Here is a 19,706-nt window from a genome sequence, read left to right as displayed (position 1 = left end):
TCCACTGTGTAAATCTGAGGAGTCAGTGTCAGTAATTGTGTTTGCAGAAAACAGACATTTACTAGCAGAAATATTTTATGCAGCATAATTATACTGAGATGATCTGTAAACATTCAGTTTGTGTGGATTTGTTCATGCAAAGTCAAACTGGAGTTTAAAGCCCACAAGACTGTGGCTTCAGATCTTAATTGTTTCTATGTAACGTCAATTTTTCATGACTAAATAAGCTACGAGTACATTTCAATCATGTTTAGGTATTCTTAATGAAAAATTAAATTCATCTCATCTCCTTCAGGTTTGTGTGTGGATCAACAATCCGCCAACTGTCATCAGATCCTAATTCAGATATTGCTAAATACTGATTGGTCCACAGAGATATGAGTCAGTATGAGTCCTGCCTGCCAAAAGCCAGTGAAACGCGTCTGGGTTCAAGTTCAAATACACATAAAAATAAGATATTAGCAACATTTGTGATGTGAAAATTATTTGCATTTTTTGGCTTCAGTCAGGCTTTGTCTCTGAAATACCTCTTCCTCTTCCTCAGAATTGACTAAGGCTGTGCTCGACCTGCTGAACATTTGCTGGTGGCTTTTGATGGGGTTCATGGTTTTTGATGTTTAGGTGCTCTGTGATAAATGGGAAAAGAACTGTTTCTAGACACTTCACAATAACTCAGCAGTGTAACTGAGTGTAACGCAGACCAAGGATGCTACGAGAACATAAGTCATAAATGTATGTGAGTTAGGGAGGTGAGAGTGCTCGGTGAGATGAATCTTTACTTAATGACCTGTGATTGAACTCATACATTATTCATTCTGCAGACTTTTATCAAACTCTATAGTGTTACAGTGTATGAAAAATGAAACTGATAAGGAGAACAAAGAAAGAAATGTGCATGCTTCACTCAGATGTCGCAACAGGAAGATAAAGAGAAGGACAGAATGAAATATAGAAAATAAGAAGATAGGATGAAGATGTAAAGTGGAGTCGAGTGGAGGAAGATGAGTAGGCCTGGACTGTGACAGGAGGAAACAGTGTTTGTACACTCCCTGACACACTGACCCAGTGACGCAGCAAAGCTCACAGCTCACAGATTACAGAGCCATGGCTTCGGGGAAGGGAGGGGTGAGGGATTAACAGTGCCTCCAGAGTGGAGAAAACAGGGAGATTAACTGAATGACGGAAGAAGGAGTGAGGGATTACAGCTCTGTGCATGGCAGGAGCTAAAGGTAAGCACAGAATGCAGGCTGGCACAGTCCAGTACATGTATGTGCATGTGCGTGCTGTTGCCTCTTTGTGGACATGATGTACAAATGAGTGCACATTACGAAATAAAGGGCACGGCATGGTAAACCTACAGTACATGTAGCTCAAATGACCCTGTTCACATATAAATGCATGTGAACGATTTATAATAGAAGACTGGAATGTAAGGAGCTGATGCAGTTAAGGCAGAGAGATTGGCCATGGGGCCCCACTGAAACCATGTGCAGCCAATCAGTTACAGTTGGTCCCTCATCTCTACAAAGACTACTTTGATGTGAGCGAGGCCTTTAAATTCAACCCTGGGGAGTCACAAGGCTACACTGGCTTTGATCTGAGTCAGAGGAAAGCTTATGCCATTCCTAACAACAAGACCTTCCGCAAAACAACACATTATCTACTTGTTTGACATTCAAAGTGAGGGCTATGGTTTCTACATGTGCCTGTACAGTGTAACTACTCAAGGTAACAGCAACAAGCATCACACTTCATCTACTGTGACTGGACCTCCAGTCCTATATTTGCCCATAGCAATCAAAGAGCCAAAAAATAAATGAACTGTAAACCGGAAGTACTTCATTAACGCTTCTTTGCTGAAAGATCCAACACTGGCTCCACAGGGTTATCCACTTTAAATGACTGCGTTGCTGTGGACTTAGGAAGACTCAAGTCAACATGGGCCATAGATCACCTGTGTGTGCTTGTTGTCACATGGTCTATGAGATAAATATCCTTCCATTTATGTGTCATTTCTGCTGCTTCCTCATCCTGTTATGCTGCTGCTGTTGCTGCTGGCAGCCTTCCAAGATCCCTGAGCTTCAACTGAACCCTAAGCTCTTCCTTGCCTCTTCTTTCGCCACTTACTTAATCATGGAGCAACAAAATGTCTGCCATATACTAGGCAATGCTGAATGCCTCCTCCTCCTCCTCCCGTAGTCCTCCCCCCCTTCCTCTGCTGTCTAACTGAGCTGCACAGTGGTTACGTAAGAGCTAAGGTCAAAGTGTCACTGCCGTTGTCAAGGGAGACATAGAACAGAGGGGCTTTAGAGGAGACTGTGCACAGGCCGAGGGAGGGGGAAAATAAAGCACACACTACACAAAAGGCTGAGAGGAAAGACTGTGCAGTAAAGGCCAGATAAATAAGGATTTTAATGTGAGCATGAATAAAAACATCAAGACATTAAGAATATGTTTCACCTGGACTGTGGTGAAAGAGATGAGGAAAAGTACAAATATAAAATAGGAGTGATTACGTATGAAAAACAAGGAGGAGGAAGAGGATTTGGAGAGGAAAAAAATCAAAAGGAATGTGAGCGCCTGTGTCTGTTTCTGTGTGGGTGAATGTGTGAGAAGCAGAAAAAGGATCTGTGACTGTAGATGCTCTGTGCTCGGCTGCTCCACTAACCTAGTTTGTGTAATCTCTGCCTTCATGCTGTTTCATAACACTGCTGCCAAAGAATTGCATCATAAGACCACCCGCTACAGCCACCAACAGACGCCCCCTGCCCCCCCCCCCCCCCCCCCCCCCAGCATCCACCCAACTCTTCATCACAGTCACACATGCTGCCCAAAGCCCTACATCAAAATCTGAATCTGACAGCGAAAACTGTCCAGAGAAATAAATTATTCATCTAAGCAAAATAACACATTTGCTGCAAAAGTGCTTACCACTGTGGACAGGCCTGCATACATACGCAGGACATATACAGACATGCAAAGAAGCAGGAAAGGATTATAATTTATGCAGTTATTTGTTTTTGTAAAGTGCTGGGCCTATGAAACTGAACATTTTCTGAATGGTTATTTTCTCACAGTGTCATGCTAAAGTTCTGTCAGAATGTCAGCTGGCTAGCCAGCAGTCCATACATCATGAATATTTTCCACTCTCTAGTTTTGCATGAGGTTAGGATCCGCTAATGTTCCTCTCAGTTGTTGTTGAGCCACTTATTATTAGGATATTATAACACTGTACCAGTAACACTTCAGTGCAAATAAATAATGCACAGGTTCTGGTTATGTTTGTACTTTATTAGCCCCTGATCTCTGCCAATGCCAACAACAACACCATGGTTACAGCCTTGCAAGCATGTGAAATAAATGATATGCAAATGTTACAGCAACATGACATGTTCGTGCATAGTCAGTACAGAAATATGAACTTGAAACAGGAACCCGACTACTGTCACTCAGACGGTGAGGTCACTGGGTGTAAACTCTGCTCCACAGAACAGGTTGAATGCTGGTGAGCAATCGAGAGCAATCACAGATGTTTTTATGATACTACACTATAAAACAATTTTAAAAAGTAGGTCTCTAAATCGCTGCCACAACTCTAAATGAGATTAATGTCATTTGCTCATTTTTCTTTACTGTCATTTCTTTGGGAAAAGAGCTGCTCATTTTCATGAATATCACAAGCACTACAAGTGGCAGGCACAGACTACAGTTTAACATTGAGTTTATCGTGCAGCTGGGAAGCAGTCTTTAGTGCCCCTCTTTGGAGGCGTTTGGGATTCTGCTCAGCCTCCAGTTACTTATTTTCTTTATCAGTTAATCGAATGATTAGTCTTTCCATTAATGGTTTTTATCCAAAAATGGTCTTTAAATGTCTGAAAACACTGAGTCAATTCCAACCACTGTCGTTTAAGATCATAAAAACTAGCATCTTTCTTTGTATTTTATGATCAATTATAACCTTTCTATTCTGCTACTGTTTCTGTAAGATTTCTGCAACACAAGTCACTTTTTATTTGGGAAGACAAGTGTTTACATTAGGGCTGTTACTTAAAGTCAACTTGGTCAACACCATTAATGCAAATACAGGAAATCATGTTAGCTCTAAAAACGAAACGATAACCTGTTTGACTCGCTGCTCGTTTTTTAAGCAACCTAATTATGAGTCTCATTTAGACACATTTTTAGGCTACATCCGCCTCTGTTACAGTAACTGGTGTAAATTATATGAGGCCAGGGAAGAGAGAGGAACAGCATTGCATGCATTTTTTTGTTGTTGCAAAGCAGAACTGACCGCGGCTTTAATTGTCTTCCTATTATCTCCTGTATGAGATTTCTCACGACACCGGTGTGAGTAAGAAGTGAGCGCTAGTCAATCATTTGCCCGGCCACCTTAAACCCGTTCACGACTGCGCGCCCCCGCGAATGCTGCGAGAGGAGCTGTCGGCAGTGAGATCATGGGAGAGTCCACGCTTGGAGAAAGTAGGTTAGCAGGGTAGACTGAGAGGAAAGCAAGCGGAGAGTCAGAGCGCAGAGGGGGGTGTCGAACACCTCTCGTCCACCGTGGGACTATTCTGTCAAAAAAAAAAAAAAGTTGAGCCAAATCTATTCGCCGAGACGATGCGATCCAAAGCGACTTTCTTCACTTTTTTATTTCGCTCGGACTTGACCGAGCGATAGAAGAGAGAGGAGTTTCGGTTAGTTTTTTCCCCTTTTTTTCTCGTTGGTCGTGCTTTACGAGAGCCGTCTGCAGCCGGGACGAAGTTAATATTTACAGAGCCAGCTCACTCTGGCTCCGCATTATTCTCCTCTGTTCTGTCACCTGTATTCATCACATGTAGCCGAGTTTATATCGTCCAGCCCAGAAAAAAGACAACATCAAAATGCGAGGTAAGTTGCTGAATGTCACAATAAATCTGTGCGTATTTGGTTTGAACTTGGTTCAAGGATCACTGTGTGTGGGGTTTCTTGTACGCGCTGGAACGGCCACATGTGTGCGCACGGGGGGACTTGAGTGCGCCTGTTTTTCTCCCAGTGCGCATTAATCCCTCATGACTGGATTATCTGTGCACAGAGCCAGAGGCTGCGTGCTCCACACCGAAGTTCAGCATGCATTGGTTAAGAGCTGCAAGCATGCTGTTGAAACATTATTCAGCCAGATAACCTAGATTAAAATAATAATAATAATAACAATAATAATAAATCACTTCTCAGGTCTGTTTACGATGAAACCAGTCCAGGACTGGAATTTTGCCTTATGATTCGTGGCGGTGCCACATGGTTCAGTTTTTGAGGAAATGCGAGTCTCTCACCTGGGAGTCCTGTAAATTTTTTGTCTGGGGATCCATGTTATGAGTTATGCAATAAGGAGAGGGAGGGGCATAAGTGGAGGTTGTTGTTAACCAAAACTAGAATTATGTAATCAAAATGATCAGATTTTGGATCAGTTGGATTAAAAACTTAAATAGTGGGAATATATTGCATATAGTCATAGTCAACAGCTAACAACAGCTAATGCATTAAGGTTTTTCTCTGGCATTTAGTATATAAAGAGCTAATTTTATGGATTTGACAAATAAAACAGTCTTGATGATTTTTGAAAACTTTCTGTTTTCCTATCATTTACGTCTCAAAATGAGTCTGAGCAGTGTTGTGATGTTGTGATGGCTGTGTCAGCATGGCCGACAGTGTGAGCGCACGGAGGGAGAGGGACCTGGCTGTTCCACTGACCTGGTTATGTCACCCAACATTATACAGCAACAGCATGCGCAGCGGAGGGAGGGGGGAGGGCGGCTCTTGGAAGCGCCGTGCCGCCGGCAGTGGTGCGCCATGTGCGGTTACAGGCGCACAGTGACGGTCGGCCTTCTGTGTGTCCATGACACAGACTGAGCTTGAACTTGTGCAGTGGGGGCAGCATGTTATTTACAAGGAAGGCTGTTTACATGCCTTATATATACTTTACCAGTTTAATCCTAAAACATCCTTGTCTTAATGCGGACTAAGATTTGCTTCTGATCTTGTGTTGTATTTCTGGGTCTTTGGTGTCTGAGCATTGCCAACATTACAATCTTTTGTTGTGCAGGACAGGAGATAAGCAACAAGGATTTTTGTTTTTTTCAGTAGGGGAGGAAAGAGATGAATTTTTGCACTGAAAAGGGGGAGGGAGGAAGATGCAGAGGGGGCCTCTGGTGGAGGGAGGTTCCATTTCTGGAAGGATATCCAAATGTAAACAAACCACAGCCCATTCTTAGCTCACTGTGCTGAAAATGTAGGTTAGTCGCTCAACTTGTCACTTCCTCACTAGAACAGCTTGTCAGCAGATTTATCCTATTATGAAGACATACATGCAATCACAATCATTTTACTTTAAATTTTTGAGTCATTCCAGCAGCTCTAGCATGCCGACAGACTTTTAGAGGTCAGGTTATGATGTCTGGTTTGCTGTACTGGACAGCAGAGTTCCCTTTTGTAGAACCAGTGCAAGTGTTTGTTCTAGACATAGTGAAAGACTTGTAGGACTCATGTCACACCCTGACACCTGGTAGAAGACGCCTATGGAATTCTTAGCTCTGTTGTAATCCCCCTCTGTGGGCCTCAGCCTGGCCTCCACTGGCATTTGCATCTTTTAAAATAGAGCCCCTTGATTTGAATGTAGTCAGCCAGACTGCCAGACTGTATGCATGCAGTTTGAGTATCATCTGTTCTCTCTTTTCCATGTAGTATCATCCTCAGAGAATGTAGTACTAATATTTTCTGAGACTTGTGTGTTATAGAAAGGGAAGAAGGTGTCAGGTGTGATCAGTGCAGATGTAGATTCAACAAAAACAGTTTTTGTTTTCATATCTGAGAATATATCTGTTCCCCGTGAGTTTATCTCTGCAGGCCTTGAGGCTTTGCAAGCTCCTCATCTTACAGAAACAGAATAATAAGGAATACACTCATGCACTCCAACAGGATTTCAAAATAGGAAGAGAGGCTGCAAGGACGACCACAGTGGATTGTTGTGATACAGCTCAGTGCTGCAATGTAAGCCTACACCCAGCTGAGGCATGACATGACAAGTGCTTTAGCATCACACTAATATGTATGGAGCTCAGGTGTAAGGCCCCCCCCCCCCCTCCACCACTTATTGTGTGTGTCTTCTCATTCTGTCAGTCATTGTAATGAAAAGGTCATGAAAAGAATCACCAGATTCCTCTGCATCTTGTGTCAGTCTGTTGCTCAAGGGCAATGACAGTGTACGTGTTGTTGTGACTCGCAGAATAAGAAAACACAAACAACCCGTGCTTGTATGAAAAGTGGTTGTAAGGTTATAAAATTAAAAAGTTTTGCGTGCGTGTGTGCCTGCATGCAAATACTGTATATGGTGGTGAACATGTGGAGAGTCAAATTTCATCCCTTTTCTCTTTGCCACACTACTGACATACTGACTGCTTAACACCCCTACTGAATTAGCATTTTGCAGTGATAACACGGTTACATATTTCGCTGGCTAATAAACACAGGCAATAAACATGGACAGATACAGGATTTTTTTTCCTGCCACATGCAATCACACTGTACAATAACAGCTTAAACTTTGGTCCAACATACAGTCACTGGGCACTTTATATGTTTTTACACTCAGTTCACTGCACCTTACGTTCTATTTTATTTTGCAAAACATTACACTGCTTATTTGTTGTAGATACACTTTTTTATATTGCTTTGTATATTGCTGTCTTAACATTTTTTGTATAGGTTATTCTTTCACGGTATCGTCACTGTGTGTAATGCAGCTGCTGCACTGTAATTTCCCAGCCTGGGATCAATTAAAAAAAAATTATAAAGGTACAAAAAAGTATATCTATCTATCTATCTATCTATCTACACACTACGGCCAGCGTGTTTGTAGCTGAACTGTTAAGAGTGTCTGCTCCCAGGTTATTTTGTGAAAAGGCCTGACTGTGCCACACAACATAGCAAACACAGGCCATACTCAAACCCCAGTCTTTTTCGCATAATTTCAACTACTGTGTGGGTTGTTGTGGTTGTGAAATACATGTAGAGCACTGCAAGCAGCCCCCATTCATCATGTTAGTAAAAAGCTGGATTGATATCGAGCTTCTTGGAATGCCAGGTCTCTCCAGAGAGCTAAAGGTCAGATGCCTAAGACTAGTGTTTTAGCACAGGTCAACATTGATATTCAGGGTTAATGGTAAATGTTTCTTTAAGGTTAGTGAGTTTCTGTCTGCATTGTTAGACAACTTAATCAGTCAAATCAAGCCAATTTTCCCAGGCCAGTGTTCACTTCTGGAGTATGTGTGTGTGTGTGTGTGTGTGTGTAATATACATATATATATATATATACATATACATATATTTTTGTGTGTGTATAGATAGATAGATCTATAGATAGAGATAGGTATAGAGATATAGCTAAATGTATAGATATATAAACTGTGTATATGGGTTTTAAATGACAGTGAACAGTTTAACTTTGAATGTGAGTACTTCAGCTTTTGATGGGCATTTAGAGTAAACAATCAAGTAAAAATTGGATTAGCCAACTGGTTTGGCAATTTTTCATTTTCCAGCTGACAGATAAAATAGTCACATTAAATAAGGTTACATTAAGGAGGTGGATATTTTACTGTGTCGGAGTTGTGCTTTGAATATCTGCACAGTGTCAGAGAAGTGATAAACCATGTACATGTGTGGTTGTGGCAACAGGGGCTGGTGCCCTGGCATCTGTGTGATTCTGGCTCTCAGCAAAGGACAAGAATAGAAGCAGAAGCTCAATGTCAAACACCGGCGAGAGGGGTGGGTCCTGAATAGCTGACATTCAAGTTCAGAGTTTGTCTGCTATGAGTGGACTGTAGCCAGGTACAGTATGGGCTATTAAAGTCAAATCAAGTGTGGTTTTCTCGTTAATAACACAGCACAGAGTTGGATTAAAGCATAGAAATCAGTTCATACAGACACACGCTTAGGAGAATTCAGTGAAGATCTGTGTTGGGCATCAGTTGTTCAGTTGTTTGTTTGTTTTTTTCTAGACTCAGTGCCTCCCTTGGTTAATTTTACTGTTATGTAACGTAGCCAGTTTTCTGACATAGGCTACAAGCATTGAGGAAATGTTTTATGGGGAAGTCATTGTTCAGTTCCACCTTAAAACTGGTCTGCGGAGTGCTGGATCGGCCTGCCTCCCTCCTCCCTCTCCTCCTGCAGTGGGAAAGTGTGTCAGTAGGACAGAATGTCCACATGGGCTGACAGGCTACAGCGCTGGAGTGATGGATGACTCAGCCAATACCAAGGAGGATGCAAATATCGCTCAACCAGTGGGAAAGCGGGAGTCCGAGGAGGGTGGGGTGTTGGTGTTGCTAGAGTGAGCCTGCTGAATGAGTGTTGTGAGGAATGCTCACAGACAAGAGTTATATAACTGCTGAGATGAGGGAGGGGTGGAGGGGAACCTGAGAGAAAGAGAGGAAGGGAGGGAGGGAGATATTTTTCCATTGCATGCCTGCAGCTGCCCTGATCAGTTGGAGTATTTTAGTCTACTGTTTTAGAGAAGAGACAGCCGACTGTGTCATTAAGGGGGAAAAGAAGTGGAAAGTTGTGTTTTCCGGTTGCCCAAGAGCACACCAGTTCCTCGCCAGTCACATAGTAGACCTAAGTGGTTCTCCATACCCTGTCCTCACAAGTGGTGCAAAAGGGATTTTGCAAATCAGTCTAAGATAGTTCAGAGCTCAAGGCTGACAAACAACAGCTATATCTAATGATATAGCTGTTGTTTTTCTCCTTGGTCAAGAAAGAGGGAGTCTTTGTGTATGTGTCATCTGTGCAAAGTGTCATGTGATTCCCTATCTGTTTGTGTACTCTGTTCCCTCATGGGGGCCACATGCAGGGTGTAGACACAGCTCACACAGTTGACGGCAAGTTATCTTTTCTTGTACTGTGTGCAACAGTGTCTCTGCGTCTCTCCGGATGGACACAATACCAGAAGCATTTTTCTTGGTTTTGTCTCTGTTTGAATTCCAGTATGTGTTGATAATTTGCTAATAATCATAAAACATGATTTATAAAGTGTTTTTCCGTTAATCACATGTTGTACCAAACAAAACAAAGTCCAGAGGTCAGATAGAATCATTAAAGATAAACGGTATAAGTTCAATAAAGATAAAACATGAGAGTAGGTGTTGGATTTACAGACGGGGAGTTTCAAAGACACGGCCACTCCCAGGATTGAGGCATGTTTTAACCCGAAGGACTCACAAACTTATTTCAGAGTTGACTGCAAACTGTGTCTGAAGTTAAAACATTGTCTATAAAATTTCAAATTCAAGTCTGAAACTCAAGGGCTCCTAGAGAAGGGAGACAAGGGTAATATGTGGTGTAACAACTCAGTGAATTAGAAATTGTGAAAAGCCTCGCAGCTGCATTTTGTGCCAGCTGGAGGCAGGAGATAGCCTTCTGATAGGGCTCAAAGGACGCAGAGTTACAGCAGTCTAACTGTGAAGATAAATGCTTGCACAACCTTTTCAAGGTCTACAGAAGATACAAGGGTCCCAATTTTGCCAAAGTTTATAGCCGTAACAAAACATGACAGCATAACACAAATGACCAGGGAAAGAGAAAGTGACAAAAATCATCCCTGGTATCATAGTGATGTAGAAGCATTCATTTGAGTCAGTAATCAGGAAAACGTTCCGGTGCGTCCAGCACTTAAAAAGAGAGAAAACATGTAACCGTAGGATAGCTGAAGAGGTGTTTACAGTTAGCATATCATTGGACATTAATATTATGTTTGTTTGGTAATGAAGACATAACTGACTGTTGGGTAACACCGGAAGGAACAGGGACCAAAGTGAAGGGGGCCCTCAAAGGGGCCTTTGCAATGCTGTACAGAGCACAGACCTCTCAAAAATATTCATTAGCAAAATCATTTACAAAATCTTGGACAAAGACTTTGTTTAAATATATGCCAAATATGGGCTGCTGTGAAAGTGTTTGTTATGTTAATGTGTAAATATTAGCTGTTTTTGGCAGTTCATAGTAGAAGTATAAGTCAAAGCTGAAACTGCTACACTTCACTTAGCAGATCTCAAGTTCTCTTTTTATGTAAATTCAAGGTGGTTTCCTTCCTTACACGTTAGGCAGCAGCATTCTGACCTCTTGTCCATGTTGTCCTTGTTCCTGCAGCTCAGATCGAGGTCATCCCCTGTAAGATCTGTGGGGACAAGTCCTCAGGAATCCACTACGGAGTCATCACCTGCGAAGGCTGCAAGGTGAGGAAAACAAGGCTTACCAAACCTAACTTAAGCCAACCTGTGTTATCTCAAATGTGCAAGTCTTTGACCGAGTGTGTTTGTTTGTCTAGGGTTTCTTTCGTCGCAGCCAGCAGAACAACGCCATGTACTCTTGTTCCCGCCAGAGGAACTGCCTGATTGACCGAACTAACCGTAACCGCTGCCAGCACTGCCGCCTACAGAAGTGTCTGGCTTTGGGCATGAGCAGAGATGGTAAACACACACAAAGAGAGCCTTGTAGTCTCTTTACACACTACCGTCAACCATGAGATTCTTCAGTAAACTTAGAAATTTACAACAACTGACTTTTGTTACAGATATAATATGCAACATATGTAACATAGACAAGTAGGCCTTTGCTGTATATTTTGTTGTGTGTTTAGATTATCCCAAATGTTTCCAACAATGTTCAAACAGAGAAATCTGTAATTTTTTTCAGTTGATCTCAGTCGCTATAACTTCTAAGAGACAGCCAGAGAGTGAGGGAGGAAGCTGGCAAACATGACTTAATGTAATGTGCATAAAACTTTAAAACCTCTTCCTTGAGCAATTGTGCCTGAGTCATATCATGTACATTTTCATCTGCAGTGTTGACTGTGTGACAGTGAAGGCAGAAATGCCTGTGTCACACTGCTTCACAAACTCATCAAACTAGGTCTTTTGTTCTCATCGTTTTAATTGAGAGACCCCTAGTGGTAGACATTTCGTACTGTCAGTTGGAGCTGAAACATTCACTTACATATGGGAAGTTCAGTGAATGCCAGTGCTTTCGTGACTGCAATTTGAGAATAATACAAGGAGACTTTGAGGTCTAGCTAAAATGTTTCGCATCAGCTGTCATGAAGGGACACGTGTTGCACTTGTTCCCCTCTTCTGTAAGTTTCAGAGAAACAACAGATACGGTGTACAGAGTAGACTGAAGAGGTGACAAGCTGTCACCATGCAAACTAAATATAGACACTGGAACATACAGTACTTAAGGATAAGGTGGCAGAAGTAATTTGTGTGAGTCAGAAATATCTTACAGTTAGACTGAGGTAACTTAAGAAAGCAGATGGGAATTTTTTTATCTTAAAATGTCTACACTCGGTTAAAAAATATTTTATTTATTGTTATCAGAATTCACTTTCACTTATAACACGTCTATGAATTGTTGTTGATTAAAGTTTTCTCTCTGCAGCGGTAAAGTTTGGTCGCATGTCTAAGAAGCAGCGTGACAGCCTCTATGCTGAGGTGCAAAAACACCAAAAGTCCCAGGAGTGCGTTGGCTCCGGAGGCGGGGGCACTACAGCTCTGTCCATACCCAAGGAGGAAGGTGTCTGTGGTGGTGGCGGAGAGGATGGCGAAGAGGGTCTGAGCCGGTCCTACAGCACTGGGGGCTCCAGCTCCACCCTCAGCGACTTGGACGACATTGCGGCACTGCCTGACCTGTTTGACCTGCCTCTGACCCCCGAGGAGGCCAGCGAGTACTGCAGCCTGGAGCTGCTCGGCGGAGGAACCAGCACTGGGAACACCTCCAACTCATCGTCCTCTTCTTCGTCTTCCTCATCCTTGTCCAATCAGAATTCCCCGCAGCAGACTATACTGGATGCGACAGACGGCAACGGGATCCAGCTCCTGCACACACACTCCCACACGCGTCCGCTGCTGGGACACACACATGCACTGCTGGACCAACTGCCCGATGACTGCTCAATAACAGACCTCGGTGAGTACTGACAGTTCCTCAGTCCAGTTCATTTTTTACACAACGCACAAAGTGTATGAGAATAGTTTATGATCGTAATGCAAACTCAACACTTCGTCCCACTGTTTCACATTCAGTCCTGCAGCACTATTTCTTTCTCTATCAAACATTTGCCAAAATGTTTGAGCTTCAGTAACAGCAGTTTACTGCAAGGCAGAATTGATTAAAAATCGGTGAGCAATAGTAGTATCTCTAATATTGAATGAAATAAAACAAATTGAAATAAGAAGAAATATCATTTAGAAGGCAAGGACAAGAACCAGAATCATACATAGCAGATTGAACAGCAAAATGGAATAAAATGGACATAAGGACAAAAATACAAGATTAAATGGGAAAAACAACCAGGAAAAGGACAGTGGTGCAGTAGTATTTATAGAGGTGTCTTTGGATACCTTGTGGGAAGAATAAAATTGTATTTTATTTCATATCTTTACGGTTGTGGCAACAATAAACTGCAAGAAGGCTCTGACTAGTGCTCTGGAGACCTATTAAAGGAAACAATGGGCAAATATTGTGACTAGAGGATATTATACGTGGGCGGCATGGTGATGTGGTGGTTAGGACTGTCGCCTCAAAGCAAGAGGGTTCCAGGTCTGACTCCTTCTGCGTGGCGTTTGCATGTTCTCATACCTGTCTGGGTTTTCTCTGGGCAATCCAGCTTCCTCCCCAAAACATGCAAATTAGGTTGCAATTCAGTCCAGAGTGTACCCTGTGTCGTCGTCGTCAGCTGGGATAGGCGATAGGCGACCCTGATGGATACAGTGTTATAAAAAATGGATGGATGAATATTATACATACAGGAGGTGGGAAAAATGCTAACAGCTGCAGAGATAAAATGAGTACATGTAGACATTAGAATTTAATTTCACCTGGGAAGTCAGGACAAAAGAGCAGTGCAAAGGATTTGGTTATTCAAGGTCACATGATCAATGGATACATAAACAAGATCACTGTTACACTCTTTTACGCTCTCTGTGTTTCTTTAAATCCCAAACCTGCTAGGACCAAAAAAACCACCTGAGAGAGAAGAACACTTGTGTTTATGTGTATATGCTTATTTGTTTTCACAGAGCGCATCACTCAGAGTATTGTTAAGTCTCACTTGGAGACGTGTCAGTTCAGCGCTGAGGACATGAAGAGGTTTACCTGGGTGCAATACACACCTGAAGAAACACGTGCTTTTCAGAGCAAGGTACATAATCCACACTTTATATCCCATGTGCATGCAGTCTGCAGTCGTTGCATGTATTTATAGCATTGAAATGTATCATTACCAGATCAGAATAACAGCTCAGTATGACGATATCACATAGAAATATCAAAAATGACAATTGGAACCGTAAAGAAATGAGAAAAATCTCAGTATCTTTTGTGTCACTTCTCCAGTCAGCTGAGTGGATGTGGCAGCAGTGTGCACACCACATCACCAATGCCATTCAGTATGTGGTGGAGTTTGCCAAACGCATCGCTGGCTTCATGGACCTGTGCCAGAATGATCAGATCATATTACTGAAAGCAGGTCAGTGCACAGTCTAAAAAGGATCACTTCTCAGATGCTTAATGCACTTAATATTTCCAATGTAAATACAGTCTGAAACTTGCTAACTTTAGTTCCTTCCTGTTTTTTTTGTCTCCAACTCTCTACCTTTGCCTTTTTGCTCCGTTCATGTGTTTGATGTTGAATAAATGACACACACCTGGTTCAAACATGGGGGGAGAAAAACACAATTTTGACAACAAAATTTGGGATGCATATATTTGACAATGTGTTTTCATAATGCTTAAATCTTTTGAAATTTTTAAAATTCATTTTTGGATATCCATGTTATCCTGTTGATTTTTAAACTGTTCAAAAAAATGTCTTATATATGCTGTGCATCAATCTGGATCAAAATTATTTACATTTTGTGATGTTGTTTGTGCATGTTGGAGTATCTTGGCCCCTCTCTGTCGCTACCTCCCCCTTCCTCTTCTTTCTCCATCCCTCCATCTCTCCACATCTTCGCCTCTGTCTGTGGCTAACCTTTCAGGCTGCCTGGAAGTCCTGCTGATACGTATGTGTCGCGCTTTCAACGTCAACAACAGCACAATTTTCTTCAATGGAAAGTTTGCCCCAGCTCACTTCTTCAAAGCACTTGGTGAGGATCAGATGGGAATTCAGCTGTGTGAGCTATAAAGCATTTAGATAATCAACAGGGTCACACATGAAAGCTTCTTATGTTTTCTCGTGCCTTTTTCACACGCACTATGCACAGTGCTTACCATTAATGCTACTACTGTTCATGCCTCTGCACTGACTAATGTAATTTATTATTTTAAATGACCCGACTGTAATAATTGTTCTGAAAATTACTCTGTTAGACAGTAATATCAGATTCAGTCTTGTCAACTGCAGTACCTTAAAGCCAGGACTGGCTTTGAGTAATTGAAAGTCTCCCGCTGGATGCTGCTTTCCAATTTCTAAAGCCCCATCTAAAGCCTCGATTTCACTACCAGAACTGTGTAAAAATGCAACCCTAATGGGAAAAGTGGAGACACACACCATTAAACACAGCAGTAAATAGTGTGATAAACTCATTTACGAGAAATTTACCCAAGTTGTGTCATTTAAAAAGGATATATAGTCAATGGTCAGCAGTATTTCTCAGTGAGCTGTTTTTAAATAGGTTTTTGAAAACACTTTGATCCTATGACAGTAATTTAACTAAAAGTTTTCACGTTAGAGCAACCAGAGTTTCCCATCTCAGCCAATAAGGACAAAATTAGATAAATGAGTGAGAAACAGTCATCAGTCATCCCAGCTATCTAACAAAGTCAGTTGAATTAAACAGGCCAATAAACCTCTGCATGCTATTACATCTGACAGCTAATCAATCAGTTTCCCGTTTTTATGCAGGTTGTGACGACCTAGTCAGTGCAGTGTTTGACCTGGGAAAAGGTCTCTGCCGTCTACAGCTGTCTGATGAAGAGATTGCTCTGTTTAGCGCTGCCGTCCTTCTATCTCCTGGTGATTTTTTTTTCTTTTTGTACTCTTTCTCACTCACACATGCACACATAATAGTCTATTCAGCACTGTTTTGTTTATTATTTATTATTTCATTATATAACTGGTATATTTTCCCCAATGTGTCTGTATATCAACTTTTCAGTTATGCTTCTGAATTGCCAGTTTTAGAATTGCTGATTACATGACGTCATTGATTAGATGATGTGTAACATCTTTAAAAGCAGCAGCCCACCAGTCCTTTCAGCCTGTGAAGATTGTAAACACTGGCAAAATTCACAGAGCTTGATTGTGAATTAAAGTTACTTAACTTTGCAAACATACAAGTATGATTTTAAAGAAGCTGCTTAAGGAGAAATAAACCTGTGCGTTAAGGGGTTTATATTTTTGTTCCTGCAGATCGACCCTGGCTAACAGAAGGCCAAAAGGTTCAGAAACTCCAGGAGAAAGTCTACCTGGCCTTGCAGCACAGCCTACATAAGAGTGCTGCCTCTGACGAGAAACTGGACAAGGTAGAAACAAGCAGTCAAGACTCTTCTATAGTACATGTATTCACATAAAGATGCATATACACTGACTTACTTTTTTATATCTTCTTTCCCGCAGATGTTGTCCAAGCTGCCCATAATGAAGTCTATCTGTAACCTCCACATTGACAAACTCGAGTTTTTCCGTTTGGTCCACCCAGAGACTGCCTACAGTTTCCCACCACTGTATCGGGAAGTGTTTGGCAGCGAGATGTCTCTGCCAGACTCCACCGGCAGCTAGACAGACAGATGGACAAATGAGAGTGATGGAGAGAGTGTATTAAGAGGTAGGGAAGCAAGAGGAGAGACAGAGTAGGATAGAGATATTAAAGCTCAACAACCAGCAGTTAAAGAGACAATCCAGGACTTTAAATACTCCGTCTCCCACGATCCCAAAGTATTCCTCCACTTTCCCAGCAGGCAAAAGCACCTTACACTACAGACCGCAAATGCTCATGGTCCTCTGCACATTGTAGCATTAACAACAAGCAAATGGGCATCACAAGAATAACACAGTGGCCCACTAATCACACGACAGGTCCAAGCTCTAACATGTGTCGAACATAAGATCCTCTGTGGATCACCGAACCAGTTGAATGAATGTACCTCATCGATAAGCACCGGTGCACAAACCAGAACCCAACAGTGAATGTACAACCCCAATACTCTGAGACACAGTTTTACACTTAGTTCAAAAATGATGTCGTGTTGTCAGGTCTCACTATTAATACAGTTCTCAGTCAATGTTTTCTCTATATTAATACATCTCAGTATGGTACACGTGTGTATTCATACAGACAGTATCTTTGTACTGACCATTGCTTAGGGACCAAGATCATGAATCATCTTCTCGGATATAAAAAGAAATACACAGATGCGATATAACTCACGGCTTAGGCTGACCTCCTTAATCATCTTTTAGACAGTGTTCGGTGCTGCCTCTTTGTAGGCTCTTGTAATGCAATGAAAAACCTCAGTCCCACACACCCCTTTCCTTGTAAATGCCACTTAGAGACAGGATAAGAAGAAATTATCTTTAATTTATATACACATTTATAAACAAATATTTTAAATGAGAATGTAAATAGATGACTGTATAAGTATATGAAGAGAGCTAGAATGTGTGAGAGAAGGGGAGAGAAAAGTGGATAGTAAGATGTAGAGGGAGGGTGGGAGGGCGGTGGATACTTAAACAACGAAGACATTTAGACTCAGATCTTTTTCTGGACCATTTCCTCTCTTGACAGTACTCTCAGGTTTCCATGGCAACAACCCCCTCTTGCCCCTGACGGCAAACTGGGTTAGGTGCGGCCATCACGCAAGCGATGGGATGGACACTCGTTGCAGACGTGACACAGCAGGGGAGGCAGCGCACCCAAACAAAGGTGACATGGCATTACCTTTGTCCTGCATTTAAACTGAAAGCTTTCAGCCTGCGCTGTTGCTGCCTTCCCCCCGCCTAAAGAGACAAGAGGACACTAAAGAAAAGGAAAAGCAAGGCAAATAGGACTTCATGAACTGTATATTAGAAGGGGATACACAGGGTCTCCCCATCTGTTCCTAACCAGCAGTCCGTACAGTAGGTGTGGTATAATTGTCTTTCACTCATGTCTCAGTTGGCCAGAATGATGATGATCCATAATATGTATCATAAACCCTCCTCGCTGGTTGGAGCAACTGTATTATTTTGTACATTTGCTGTTCCTCTCTCCTGTAGTCCCAAACCCAACACTTGTCTGAATACCAAGCACTTAAACTTTCCTCTTTCTCACTGGACACAAGTCTAAGGCCAGACAGAGCTAGCAGCTGTCCCCCTGAGTTGGGCTTCAGTGCCAGTAAGACCTAATAGTTTTCAGTCAATCTGTTTAATTTTTTTATTATTATTCCATATATATCATACAAGGTTATGCATAACTGTTTGCATTTGTCATGTATATGATTAACACACTTTCTGAAGGTTGTTATAGCATTGAGATAATGATGATGATAATGTCTTACGTGGGGTGCTGTGAAGTTTTTGAGCAGAGTCTGAGGACCTGCTGCCTGCTGCTCAGGGAGCTAGCTGTGATCTCTTGTCCCTTTATTACCAGTGTCGTATTTTAGCCTTGTGCTCCTCACAACCTTTGCACCTAAGATGAGACCCATAACAATAATCACTGTGGACGTAAGTTCTATTTTTGTGAATGTTACTCACAAAGTGTCAAAGCCCTTCCCGTTTGTCCTAATATTGTAACATTAAATTTATGAGACATAGGAATTTTTTTAAAAAAGAAAATGAATCAGTTAGAATTAAAGATGAATTTCATTATTGGGGAATAATGTTTCTTTTGCTGTGATTTTGATTTATTTGTCAGTCTTTTATCCACCTTTTTCTTTACATGTCTCCACTTTTGTCTTGTAAAGTCAGTGATCTTTTTTTATGAAGAAAGATTAGCAAAAGTACAAACAAAAAAAGATTAGTTTGTCTCCCTTCTCTTTCCCTGTATGACAAAATGTACAAGAGGTATATTACTAGTTCAAGAGTAACTGAGTCACACAGTGCGATATACATTGTTGTCTGATGGGATACATTATATGTGGTTTTAAGAATGTAATAAATGGTTTCTTTTTCTTTTGAGATGTGTCAGCGAGTCTTATTTCAACTTGAAATTGGCTTTCATGTCCATATGCATGTATAATGAGTGTTTGCATATTGCTGACTGATCAGACTTCTAATTAGTGTCTAAAATCATTAATGTGATATTGTAACCCTGCAAATGTAAATGGCCATGACCACTCAAATGTTTTGAATTTTTGAGTTTTTGATATTTTTGAAAAGTTGAGTTTTGTGTGTATAACCTTCGTACCATTAACTTACAACTGCTACTATTTATATCAAATATCTTTGTGTACCATGTGTTAAAAAGGACCTATATGTGCTTTCAACCACTTTGGCTGGATGAAAACATTTCTCTTACATTTCATGAACCAACTGATTAATGATTAAGGAAACAATAGGAAAAACGAATCACTGTCCACAGTGTGGACTTTAAAAAGTAGCTCAGTTAAAGAGAGAATCAAATAATTTTCAAGTGATATCTTTGCTATTGGCATTCAGCTAAAGTCAGCAATTTATTCATTGTGACATTTTGCTGAGAAAGAAG

General features: G+C 41.5%; 1 protein-coding gene across 2 annotated transcripts; it reads left to right on the top strand.

Annotated features, from left to right (window-relative positions):
• Window positions 1-4,422: 4,422 nt before the first annotated feature.
• LOC124069001 (nuclear receptor ROR-beta-like) lies at window positions 4,423-19,180 on the top strand. 2 transcript variants are annotated; one of them, XM_046407661.1, is made up of 11 exons: window positions 4,423-4,887; window positions 11,176-11,261; window positions 11,354-11,495; window positions 12,463-12,990; window positions 14,103-14,224; window positions 14,419-14,551; window positions 15,063-15,170; window positions 15,929-16,039; window positions 16,436-16,548; window positions 16,643-16,850; window positions 17,811-19,180. In XM_046407661.1, exons 1-10 carry the CDS (start codon window positions 4,881-4,883, stop codon window positions 16,802-16,804), a joined length of 1,512 nt encoding a protein of 503 aa, XP_046263617.1. In that variant the 5' UTR covers window positions 4,423-4,880; the 3' UTR covers window positions 16,805-16,850; window positions 17,811-19,180. The 2 variants fall into 2 exon arrangements, with proteins under 2 accessions (XP_046263617.1, XP_046263615.1); XM_046407659.1 differs by having other exon boundaries at window positions 4,424-4,887; window positions 16,643-19,180.
• The last annotated feature ends 526 nt before the right edge of the window (window positions 19,181-19,706 follow it).

Source organism: Scatophagus argus, chromosome 13, assembly GCF_020382885.2.
Source record: "Scatophagus argus isolate fScaArg1 chromosome 13, fScaArg1.pri, whole genome shotgun sequence".
Taxonomy (NCBI): Eukaryota; Metazoa; Chordata; class Actinopteri; family Scatophagidae; genus Scatophagus; species Scatophagus argus.
Note: the sequence above shows the minus strand (reverse complement) of the source record. Positions and strands in the feature narration are given on the sequence as shown.